The 12,507-nt window shown below is 49.4% G+C and overlaps 1 protein-coding gene across 23 annotated transcripts in view; it reads left to right on the top strand.

Annotated features, from left to right (window-relative positions):
* Positions 1 to 5,300, top strand: part of GTF2I (general transcription factor IIi) — a 115,106-nt gene extending 109,806 nt beyond the window's left edge. For 13 of the 23 annotated variants that reach the window (XM_072752817.1, XM_072752834.1, XM_072752828.1 and 10 more), the window contains 5 exons: positions 549 to 577; positions 1,987 to 2,028; positions 2,815 to 2,856; positions 3,369 to 3,444; positions 4,155 to 5,300. In XM_072752817.1, the coding sequence (XP_072608918.1) occupies positions 549 to 577; positions 1,987 to 2,028; positions 2,815 to 2,856; positions 3,369 to 3,427 (172 nt within the window). In that variant the 3' untranslated portion in view covers positions 3,428 to 3,444; positions 4,155 to 5,300. Of the gene's footprint in view, positions 1 to 548; positions 578 to 1,986; positions 2,029 to 2,814; positions 2,866 to 3,368; positions 3,445 to 4,154 lie in introns of all 23 variants that reach the window. The other 10 variants (XM_072752816.1, XM_072752832.1, XM_072752822.1 and 7 more) reach the window with 1 other exon arrangement.
* The last annotated feature ends 7,207 nt before the right edge of the window (positions 5,301 to 12,507 follow it).

Below are 12,507 nucleotides of genomic sequence, written 5' to 3'. Positions count from 1 at the left end.
CCTTTTAACCTGTCCCTTTTAACCCATATCAGCAGTGTGTGCTCTTCCCCAGGGGACTGGGTGAAAGCCTGCTTCCACTAGGCATGTCAGTGGAATTACTGCACTCTTTTTTTTCCTTGGCTCCTATGTTTTCACCATTGTTCATGTGACCTTTTCCAGTGATGGTTGGTATTAGTTATTCATCTGTCCATCTGTCCATAGATTAAGAAGTGTAAGATTGAAATGTAGTTGGAGGGATGGCTCAGCGGTTAAGCATCTGCCTTCTGGCTTGGGGCGTGATGCTGGAGTCCTGGGGATCGAGTCCCGCATCGGGCTCCCTGCATGGAGCCTGCTTCTCCCTCTGCCTGTGTCTCTGCCTCTCTCTGTGTGTCTCTCATGAATGAATGGGTAAAATCTTTATAAAAAAAGGAAAGAAATGTAGTTGGATAATATTGCTCATTCTAACACATAAGTGACGGGAGTTAAATCTTAGTTAAATAAACTGAATGTACTTGTACATTCTTGTAGAGTAAAAATAAACTGTTACACAATTTGTTTTCTCTCTCTAGACCGTTTCCGGGACTTGTGATTAATAACCGTGAGTAGATTTCATGGAGTCTTTTTCCTTTTCTTCTTTTCTGGGGTGTGAGAGACTGTTGGTGTATACATGCCCTTTGCTCACAGCACGTAATGTTTTACCTCACCTACAGCGGTAACCAGGCAAATTTGATGATTTAGCCCCTGTGTAAGAGCACTAGGCACTTTCTGCATGTAAAATGGGGTTAGTTGCTCAGTCTTTTATTTATTTTATTTTATTTTTATTTTTATTTTTTATTTATTTTTTACTTGCTCAGTCTTTTAAATCTCAGTTCATTCATTCGTAAAATGGTTTTATTGGTACCCATTTTGAGAGTCTTCGAGCATTTTAAATGACTCCTTCATTGTCAAACATCTTAAAACAGATGAGGGAGCTCCTGTCTGTGTTTGTAAATAAACTTTTATGAGAACATTTCCTGGCCCCTTTGCTTATGGCAGAAAGCTTGGAAAACTGTACCAGACCATTGTGACCTGCAAAGTCTGAAATACACACTAACTAGTTCTTCATGAAAAAGCTTCTTGACTCCTCACGTAGAGCAATACTTGATACGTTCCATAAGAATAATCTGTATTTGATATTATTACTGCAGTTCCTTTATTATGCAATTAAAGTGCTGAAATAAGATCTTTTAATGTGATGTCACTTGCTTCTGTTAATATATAAGCCAGGATCTGGCACATGTTGGGCTCTCAAATATCGTTGCATGAACAAATATATGTGGTTTTCCAGTTCCCTGAGGTTCATAACACTTAAAATCGTTTTTTTAGCAAATACTATACATACATGTGTTGGTCTGTATTCATTTGGCTATGCCCCTAAACTACTATGGTTCTTTTTTTTTTTATAGATTCAGCTTTTATTATACTCTCTATCTTGGCCAAGTATGTTCGTATCTGATAGTGTTAATAATGAAAGAGGATATAGACCTTGTTTCATAGACTTTTAATCCTCCTTGTGACATTCGACTTGAATCACACCAGGGAGCTTGGTCATTTACAGAAATGTTTTTTTCTTTTAGGGTTTTTGTGTATGTGTGGGGGTTTTTTTAATTGTTTTTTGTTGTTGTTTGGTTATTAATCCCAGTGCATCTGTTTTCTGTGTAATTTTTAGTTTCAAAGAGTATTGTATTTAAGCCTCCCCCTCCCCCCCAATCTTTTGTTTAAAATATTCAGTTTTGTTCTCATCCTTATGCAGTAGTATATAATAGAACTTTCTGGTAATGACTATGAATTAGTTATTCTCATGGGATATATCAGTACTTTTAATATGTGTTCCCTCCTTTCATAAGGAAAATAGCACCTGTTCTGGCAAATTTGAAGCATCCAAGTAGAGAATGGTTGTAAGAATGCTTTTCCGTTGTAATAGCCAGCCAGTAAATTATTGTTTAAATGAATTTGCTTTATTTTCAGAGTTGGTTGATCAGAGTGAATCAGAAGGCCCAGTGATACAAGGTAAATTAAGTGAGGTCAAACAAACATTCCTACTTTTGCGACAAAGTGGATCACATGAAATTGTGGATAGACCTCACTTGCTTACATGTGCCTAACTTTAGGGAAAGTCATTTACACACTCAGACTTCGTGTTTATGAATCCTGTCTGTGTTCAGAGGTCTGTTGTGTTCAAGCTCTGGGTCCTAATAGAACAGTGGGCCACATGCCATTTGACTGCACTGTCCCGGTCAGGCAGAAAGAAGGCTGGGAACCCTGGGAGGCCAGTGTTGTAGAGGGTAATTTGTTAGTGACAAACATGTCTTTCTGACTTTACTCCTTTATACCATTCGTATCTAATGCTTGTTATCAGCCACATTGTGTCAGGTGGAAATCGTGGCTTTAAAGAAAGGTCCCTTAGAAACTAGGGTTGAGGCCTGCTACTGGGATCCACTTGAAAGCAACAAAAGGCATTTATTTTATCAAACAGAATCCACAGGAAGGGAGGGAAAGACCTTAAAAAGGAACTTCTTTCTCGTGAGAGCTATGTTAATTGCAATTTTTATTTAAGACTTTGGTTGCTCCCATTAACTTAGCACATGTCAGAAGAGGAAATTTGGGGGAGCCTAGGTGAGTCTAGTTGAGTTGTCCTGTTGAATCCCAAGCAGCTGTGGCTGCTATTTGCATCTGGGACCTGTGCTTTGTGTGCAGTGTCTGGAGAGCTTTCTCCTTGCTTCCTCTAGGACCTGTAAGTAAGTGAGAGCGACTTTAGGACTTTGTTAAGATAAATCTTCATGTGTTTCTCTTCAGAATCAGCTGAGCCCAGCCAATTGGAGGTTCCTGCGACAGAAGGTAAAAAGGGTTAGTCCAGCTGTCAAACACTGAAATTCCTTATGAGTGCCTTCAGAAAGCATTGATTGTGATTTTCATGCCACCTCTTCTAAAACCCCTGCAGTTGTGTTTTCTTTTGTGTTGAGGTGAATTGGATCTGTCATTAGTGTCCAGAAATGTCTTGTTAGCGGTGACTTGTGGTTCTTTTGCTCTGTTCTCTCCAAATGACTCTTAATGAATGACTCCTGAACCAGTTCAGTGGCCACTTTCTAACCTAGATTTTTAAATAGATAAGTAATATGGTGTTTGTTACCTTGAAAACTGGAGTAACAGAATTTAGAACTGATTGCTAGAACATGGTCTCTGAAAATGTTGTTTTTACTATCTCATGATTCCTATTAAATCATTTTAGTGCAGAGTTTGGTAGGAGTGGGTTTATAATCATACAGATTTGCATTTATAGTGCGACTTACTTACCAGTTCCCTTTTGTTTTTCTCCCACCCCACCCCACCCCCTTTGTTTTTCTTGATAGAAATAAAGGAGACTGATGGAAACTCTCAGATCAAGCAAGAACCAGACCCTACGTGGTAGACCTCTTCCCTCCTAGGGTAAATCCGCTTCTGTGTCTGGGGTGCCATCTAGTGTCCGTCTGAACCTAGTGTATTCACACACACCTAGAAGTTAGTTTGTTTGCCCTGCTTCAGCCATAAATGATGCCCCTCCCCCTCCTTTGGGTCTTAGGAAGTCAAGTGTAAGCCCTACTGAATGATTTGAGTTAGAAGATCAAATAGAGAGATTTTCCTTAGATCAATATTTGTCTGTGAATCAAAGATGAAAAAACACTTTTGCCCTAAAAGGAAAATAAATCTCATCCTCTCCATTGGAATTCACTCTGAATCCGTAGAACTACTCTGACAAAAATAGTATTTGCAGAGTCTGGCTGAGATTCAACAAATCATCGTGCGTCTTGCATAATTAATCTACAGCCTTGAACCTGCTCTTCCAGACTTCTTGAACTTGGCCAAGTAACACCAGGAGTCTGCCCGCTTGGTTCTTTGGTCCCATTGAACCTCACTAAGCCTGAGCAGTTGAATAGTTGACATGATGGTTGTAGGGTCTAGCTTCACAGTAGTTGGCTCTGATCTGTACCTGATGGTGTACTTTTTTATACAAAGACTTTTTCTTGGTCTGGATATTTCATAGACTTAGTCCAGGTCATGGCCTTACGTGTTGATTGAGTTTTGATGTTTGCCACTGTTAAATTCCTGTAACTGGATTAATGTGGTTTCTTGCTTGTTTGTTTTCTCTCCTGTTGTAGCTTAAAGTATCAGTGGGTGAGAAGAGCTTTTTGGACCTGTTACTGCCCCAAGCTGTGTAATATACTTGTATAACAGAAATACCTTCTATACAAACCTTTTTTTCTACTTTTAGATAGAAATGTCTACTTTTTCAGCAGTTCTGTGAATTGAATTAAAGAGCAGAGTGACTGTAGATTTGGAATGGCTGGTTTACTTTGGAATGTATTATAAGGATTTTACAGCAATGCTGGAAAAACGACAGGGAAAATGACAGGGATGAATCTCATCAGATTTTTTACGTATCAGCAGAGCCTTCAGCTATGGTGTTTATTTTCCAATCAAGCGAAGATCTCTCCTACTGGAACATCTCAGCTCCTGCAGTGAAGAAACACCTGTGATAGTTCAGTCCTTTTAGTTTTTCTATTTGAAAAATCATTTAAATGATCCTTTTGTTCACGGCTCTCCTTGACGACTGAGTGAACAGTTAGTATCTGTATATTTGACTAAACCTTTTCCTAAGCTATCTATCATGGTTCATATGTTTTTTATCATAATTAAAAACAACCACCATCTGGATCACCTAACAAGCCAGTAAGAGGTTAGTATGTCAGCGTGTGGCCTGTAGATGGAATACTGAGGACCTCTTCCATGGTGACTGTGCGTCCAAATAAAGTGCGTGGCCTACTGGAAGTGTGAGATCAGGTAGGAGTGTCTGGGCCAGCTCAGCGACAGACACTAAAGCCTCGCGGTCACGCAACCTGTTGTGGTGTAGGTTTCTCTGGAACACTTCCAGCTCGGACCAGACTCCAGGGGTTTTCATCGCCTTCATTGTTTCAGAACTCTACTTGTAACATTGAGGCTCCAGTGTGGGGAAAGAGAGGCCAATAAGCTAACGACGCGCCCTCTGATATTCTGCGCCATTTTGTGGGAGAATCTTACCTGGGTTGGATTTCACAGACAATGAGAGTTGTAAAATACCAGCTATGAGAAGCTAGAGTATGTGATGGCATAGAGTTTTCATTAGCTTTATCACAATATTCACGATGGAGAATTATATTACATGGTAGCAGAAATAGGCATTTTTATGTGTTGCTTATATTTTACCTCAAATTAAATTGTAGATATAGGGTAATAAATAAAATCCATCCATGCCTTTCACACACTAATTTATTTCTTTCGAAGGTGTTTTCATGATTATGTCTGGGGCAGGTGGGCGGTTCGGTGGTAGGTGGAGTACAAGGTGGAGGAGGCTAGATGAGCACTGTTCACGGGTTTTCTGAGACCAGTGCGCATCTATTCTGAGCTGGGGCTTGAACCCCCCACTCTCCAGCTAGGACATGCCAGCTGTAAGCAGCTTCCAGGGGATTTTGAGGCAAGTTCCCTCCCTACACAGAGCACGTGCACCAGCTCTTCCCACCCAAAAAACAAACAAACAAAAAATTACACATACTACAGATTTTTTTCCTTTTTTCCCAGCACAGCCCCTGCCTCTCCCTTGACCCGACCCGAGTGTGTTGACAGAAAGCAGAACTCAGAAAAAAGAAAAAAGAAAGCAGAACTCGCTGCTTAATAACCTAAAACCGACATGGGGTGACAGCTACTATGGCAGATCTCGTGGTTCCTTTAAAGTGTTCTTAAAAAGTGTACATAGCAAAAAAAAAAAAAAAAAGTGTACATAGCCTTGCTGCCCTTAACCCACAACTTCCCATCCCAGCCACTAAAGAAGAAACCTCTCCATCCACGGGCCATTTTTAAAAGGAGTTAATAAGCACTTACGTCTAATACTTTTTTAACAAAAATTCTGTGGGATTACAGACCTAGCAAGCAGATGTGTTTTCCTCCTATCTGGCATGAGTGTGTACGTCCAGTTTAAACATACTCTGCACATACACACATTTTTTTCTGTTCTCGTATATAGAAAGCTTTTGCTTTCCTTTTTTCCTTTATTTTTTTTTTATATATTTTTTTTATTTCACATCTGCCAAACAGATCAGTTTCTGTACTCTGGACAGACAGCCCAGAATCAGCACTGCAAGCACATCCATAACTTTTGAAGGGCTTAGGGAATGCTGTCCTGGCCCATTCTGCCTCCCCTCTGATCAAGCTTAGTTTCTTCAAGAAATGGGGACTCTTCAGCAAGGGGTACTGCTGTCCCATCTGCTGGAGGAGCCAAGTGGTTCTCATTGGCTCACTGGGTTCTCCAGAACCTTCCAGCCTGTCTCTCCAGCCCCTGTGTCCCAGCCAGGGCGCTGCCTTCCAAGATTGCCTCCCTGCCCTTGGGGATGCCCTGGGCTGGTTTCCTGGATGGCCGGTGGCCCTGGCCCCCGGTGCCCACGGGGCGGCAGTGTGTGTATATTTTATTTTTTATTTTTTTGTCAGTGTGTGTATAAATAGGGCCACAGGAGGATAGCAGGATCCTGGAAGGGAGGGAGGAGGATTAAACTTGTCCACTGGGGTCTTTGTTAGGTCAATGAGCTCCAAATGGAAAAATGAAATGGCACAGATAGGTCTCGTCGGTACTTCCAACCTGCTTAGGGTTTCTGAAACAGCCTCCTTAGTCCAGGATTTTTGGTTAAAGAATTTTAACTGGGGGATGTAGTGATGAGGAACACAGGCTTTGTTTACCACATCCAACCTCCACTTCTGGACAGCTGTTAACCTGGGGGAAATCTCCATCAGAAAAAACAGCACAAGCAAGAAACGCCAATGTCCCAGGGCTGTAGGATTTAGATCCCATCCACAGAGTGGGGCCAAGTGCTAACAAGCTCTGGACCTTCAGTGGTGGGGAATGTGAGGCTTGCTCCCTGGAGCTCTTGGGAGGCCTCGCCATGGAGGGTGGGGTGGCCCTGAAGGGGGGGTCTGCGCTGAGAGATGGCATTACCTCGCTGGCGGGGAGCACATCCTGAGAGACCTCTCACTGGTTCCAACGATCACAGATCCTGTGAGGTGAGGTGTGTCTAGTGTGCTCTGGCCCCAGGCCAAAATTGCTCTGAGACTTCATGGAGGAGGAAGTAAAGACTGTGTAGTGATCATGCCCCCATCCCGGGTCTTCCCGGGGCAGGGACTGGGACAAGGCTTGAGCACTGGTCAGTAGCCTTCAGGGTGCCCACGGTAGTGCTCCCCGCAATAGGCAGCTGCTTCCCCCTCTAAGGTCGGTTATTCTGAGCATCCTCGTTTCTGTGCCACCGTCACCGCCACCAAAGACTGAAAAGATGTGTTGGGAGAAAAAAGATGGGGGGGAGGGGATTGACACCGGACCTTTTTAGACTGTACTAAACACCCCAACCCCGGTCCTAAATGCAGGGGACTTGGTTGGTTTAACAATAGTGGGCAGATGATTGTCACACACCGAAGGGTGTCTCCTAAGTGGGAGCCCCAGTGTCTGGGTGTGTATTTGCGTGATGTCTTCCCTCAGAGATGCCTTGGGCTCCCTAGGGTGGAGATGAAGAAGGGGACAGGATTCCCGGAGTTGAGGGCCTGTAGGCTGCTTTCTTGAGCACAGCAGCTCTTCCTTTGCGTCTTGACCTCTCAATCCAGCGAGATGAGCACAAACGGGGCTGCTCATCCTTCTATTGAGACCCCCCCCCCCACAAAGTTGCTTTCCCAGCCTCTGCAGGGTGGACCCTTCCTCCCACGTGTGAGGGTGATTGGCTTTCTGGACTTCACCCCGCGGCTGCCAGTCTTCCTGGCTCTAAGAACAGGTTTGAAAGCTTTTGCAGCTAGTTGCAGAAATCCCATGTCCCTGAGGGTCTGGTGGCCTGGTGACAAGTACAGTGGGTGGACCTAGCTTGGCTGCTCCAGAGGGGCTTCCTCACCCCGGATTTAACCCCGGAACTGGGTTAAATAACAGGCGATTGGATTGGCTCGTGGTTTTCCCCAGCTTCATTACTCCGATCAGCAATGGTCTTGTCACTTTTCCTCCCCCTTCTCCCCCCACCCACCCCGAGACACGCATACCTTGTGGTTTTATTTTAAGGAAGTGTCTGTAAAGTTGAAAGCGAGCTATGATACAATACCAATTAGTAAAGGTGTTTCCTGCCGGATTTCCTTCTCAGAAGCAAGACCAGGTGGTTGAGAAGCATCAACTTATTGCGTGATCTCTGTTCATCTAGAATCTTAAGTTCCGTAATAACGACTCTTATCAAGGACCATGCCCTTGGCAATGCCCAAGGGGACCTGGATGGGGGAAATGAATGTCCCCACTCATTTCAGTAAACATTATTGGGTAGACGCAACCAGAGGCGGAAAGCAAGACCACATCCCAGAAGCTTAGATGTCACGGGCTCTAAGAAGATCCAGAAACATCTGAAAGGATCTATTGAATTCAGACCAAAATTCTCCTCTCCCTTAGAGTGACCAGTCTAGATCCTTTTGGGAAAATCTTTGATAAAATACAGGAGTCGACGGGTTCCAAAAATGCAGGCTTGGAGTGAGGAGCCTATGGGGTGTGGTCATAAAAGCCATAGCAAGTGTTGGCTTGGCCTTCAGAGGGGACCAGTGGGCCTGGCACTTGATTCAAGACCGATGCTGCAAGATGGCAGGAGCAGCCGCTTCTCACCTTTGTCCACCACCTGTTGGCAGGGGACTGAGCCCTTGGCAAGTCACAGACTCCATGGTCCTGCCGGCTGTCCTAGGGCCAGACAGATCTGTAAATGGCAGCCCAGCCCTGTGACTGCATCTGGAGGCATGATTTCCTCATTACTGGAGTCGGCTTCAAGTTCAAAGATCACCACAAAATCCCCTGTGGTAGCAGCTTGCTGCTGGATTTATCCTTTGTGGTTGGTTGATGAGCTTCAGATAGCTTTGGTGGCCGACGCCTCTGGGCCCAGTCAGCAAGGAGTGTCAGCCGGGCTGTGGGTTGGGGGGAGGCGCCATCGGACCGGGTCGCTCTGCCGGGTGCTGCAGTGCAGCGGGGCCACCCGGGGCTGGAGCCCTTGGTCTCGGATTCTGTCCTGTGCCTGACCTTGTCATGAAAGCCTCAGATGACGCCCCTGCGCGTGAGCCTGCAGGGGGGCGAGGGCTGGTTAGGGGTCTGAGCCTCGCACTCCTCCCAGGAGCGGGGGGGAGCAGGGTGGGGGGGTGCCCTGCTGCTCTTCATGTACCAATCCCTCTCCATCCCTTCAAAGCCCGGGTTCAACAGCTGGGATGGGCCCTGCCATGCCCTCCTGACCTCAGGGCCGGGCCCGGGCCGAGTCTGCATCTAATAAAGGCCACTTGCCAAGCTGAGCACTTGAACCCCACGTGATGCCCACGGCCCGTGGAGTAAGGGTGGTTGTCCGTGCCACCTCCCAGGTGGAAACGCCAAGGCCGGGGTGACTGGCCAAGCCCCTCGTGCACACACTGGAAGTGGAGTCCGAGTCCAAAGCAGGGGTGTGTGCGTCCACTGTGCCCAGGCAGCGGGTGGCGAAGGCCCAGGGGGAGAAGAAATGCCCAGGGGTGGGCCTTGAGTGTGTCCTGGGCCCTCTCCGCATCGCAGGCACCCAGATCCCTTCTGACGGGGCCTCCGGGCTCCTCCTGGACCCAGCCAGAGCCCAATCCTTGTCCAGTTTTCTGAGAAACCGAAGCGGCCCTCCAGCCACCGGACTTCTGCCTGCAGACGCCTGCTGCAGCCACGGCCTCCACCTCTCCCAGCCGGAGCCCCTGCGGCCGGCGCCCACTCGAGGACCCGGTGCCGCCAGCCTAGGCGCGGGAGAGACCTGGTGCCGAGCGCTGGCCCGGCGCATCCCTGGACTGCGATCCAGGCTGTCCTCAGCCGGGGAGGGGCAGCAGGATGCCTTTAGGTCACACTTGGGAGAGAACGAACAGTGGCTGACGGTCCCTGTCCTGGAAAGCTCTAGATTCCCTCCCTCCACAAGACCGAGGGGGGTGCCGGGGGGGCACCCCTAGGCCCCAGGCTGTGGTGTCCAACCACACCCCCTACCCCGCTCAGCCTGTGTCCAGGGCCCAGCCCGGGACTTTCCTGGTGGAGGAACTAGCCGGCCCGGCCCATGTGGGGAAGGCCTGGCGGTGCGGACGGTGGTGGCAGGAAAGCTGTGAGGGCCCACAAGGCCGGAGGGAAAGCCCTGCCTCCCTCCCCGCCCGGCCCACTTGAGAGCCTCTCTCTGGGGTGTTCGTACACCCTCCCTCCCTCGTGAATCCCCAGTGGCATTCATCATCCACATGTTCGAGGGCAGAGCAGGGGAGCCCAGTGGTCGGGAGCATGGCCCTGGGGCCAGGCGGCCTGGGTTCGAATCCCAGCCCTTCCCTTACTAGCCGCCACAACCCGCAGACCGCTCTGTGCCTCAGTTTTCCCATCTACAAAGTGGGGGGAAATAATAGTACCTATCTGACAGCCTCCTTGTGATAAGATGTTCAGAAACACAGAGCCCTCCCGACCCAGGGCAAGCCCCTCCTGCCCGCCATGAGGGGAAGTGGGGGGCATTCGGGGCTGCTCTAATATGCTGCTGATGGGGCACAAGATACCGGCTTCCTTGTTAGGACTGGATAATCACCAAACTGTACACTTTTGTTTTCAGTATATTTCACAATAAAAGTTTTAAAACTTTTTCAAAGTTTGAATCTCCCCCGCTAAAAAAAAAAAAAAAAAACCTTTTCTCCGTTCATCCTCTCCTTCACTTTGCTCATCCCCTCTTTTCTTTTCAACCCTTTGATCACTAGCTTGTCTCACCCATAAATGAAACTTAGTCCCCTCTCGGCTTCCCAAAGGCTCTGAGCCTGGGGAGCGACAGAGGTCCCTGCCGGCGACAGCAGGACTTCTCTTGGGCTCGCAGTGCGCCCTGGATGCACCCGGCTGCGGGTGCCCCGGGAGGAGGTCCGGTCTGGGGAGGCCACTGCAGGGAAGTGGCAAGGTGGCAGCTGACAGCTGGTGACAGCACAACGCCGCTGGCTGCCCGGCCTGTTATTGTTACGCAAAAGTGGAAAGGCCGCTGAAGAGAGGGAAGGAAATGCCGAGGCCGCAGTCGCAGCCGCCCCTCCCCCCCATTACCCCCCACCCCCGCCCTCCGTGCGCCCAGGTGAGGCTGGGGGCCCCCGCGGGGACTTGGGGCAGCACCACGGGCCAGGGGTGGCAGACGCCAGCGCTCAGGGCGCTTTGTGGCGGCAGGGCCCCCTCCCCCAACTCCCTGCCACCAGGCACAACCACCCACCACGACCTGTCTCATCCTCATTTTCTAACCATCACCCAAGTACAAGGCACCCACAGAAAAGGGCCCCGTGGCCCCGCAGGCTGGGGCCGCCGCGTTCTCCAGAGTGAGCACCTGCTGACGGGGGAGGGCACCCAGCCGGGGACGCCGCCCTGCCTTCATCCGTGGACATGTGGTCCACACGGAGTCCCAGCTGCTGAAGGGTGCTCCGTCCGCCTCCTCTCCTGTCCCCTCCTGTCCGGCAGCTCCTCCCAAGGCTGGCCGCACCCAGCGCTCGTGACCTCCCGGTGACCACAGGCGACGTGCCGAGCAAACCTCTCAGAGCAGAGGGCATGACCCCTGCATCTCATAGACAAAACTAAGAACCACCACCAACCTGACCGGTCACGGCGACAGTCACAGGATGCCAGGCTTTGGCTCCTCTGCTGGATGCCACCTCACCCCCGGGAGTCCAGGGGGACCCGGGGCTCAGAGGGCTGGTGGCCTCTCTGTCTTGGAATCTGTGCATCTGGGCCACCAGCTGACCCCGCCGACCTGAGCCCACAGCCAGACTGCCTGGGTCTGTGACCTTCAGACCAGCTCCACAACCTCGGAGCTCCCAGGCCTCCACCTGGGGCCCAGGCGCCAGCGACAGAGGCCCCAGCCCCGCCCTCCCCTCACCCACTCGCACGGGGCTCCCTCACCTCTGCACCCCACGTCCCCTCTCAGCAGAGCTTATGGTCCCATTTCAATCACAAGGAAACGGAGTCAGCCCTGAGGGTCCATTTGCTCAGCATCTGAACTCGAGTCCCCCTCAAAGCCTGTCCCCACCACCACTGGGCCCCAGTTATGCCCCCTGCAGACATGTACCTGGTGCTCTCCTGCTCCCACGTAGGCGCTGGTTCACTCAGGGACCAAGCGGCCACCACCCAAGTACGTGTGCAGCGCCCTCTGCAAGCCAGTGGCCAGGCCAGGCCCGGGCCCTCAGGGCTCACTCCTGCTAAGGAGAGACTGTGAAAACACACAGAACAAATAGGCAGGACGTCAGTTATAGTCAGTGCTCTGGACCAAAACAAAAGGGTTGGGGGGGCATGAAGTTTTGCCATTTTGCATGAAGTTATCAAGAAAGGCTTCTTGGAGGAGGCGCCAACTGGGCACAAACCTGAAGACAGGGAGGGAGTTGGGGACATGTGGGCGGTGGTCCAGGTGGCACCCCAGCTGCAGAGCCTGGCAGGAAGGGAGCAGAGGAGCC

This window comes from Vulpes vulpes, chromosome 3 (genome assembly GCF_048418805.1).
Source record: "Vulpes vulpes isolate BD-2025 chromosome 3, VulVul3, whole genome shotgun sequence".
Taxonomy (NCBI): domain Eukaryota; kingdom Metazoa; phylum Chordata; class Mammalia; order Carnivora; family Canidae; genus Vulpes; species Vulpes vulpes.
Note: the sequence above shows the minus strand (reverse complement) of the source record. Positions and strands in the feature narration are given on the sequence as shown.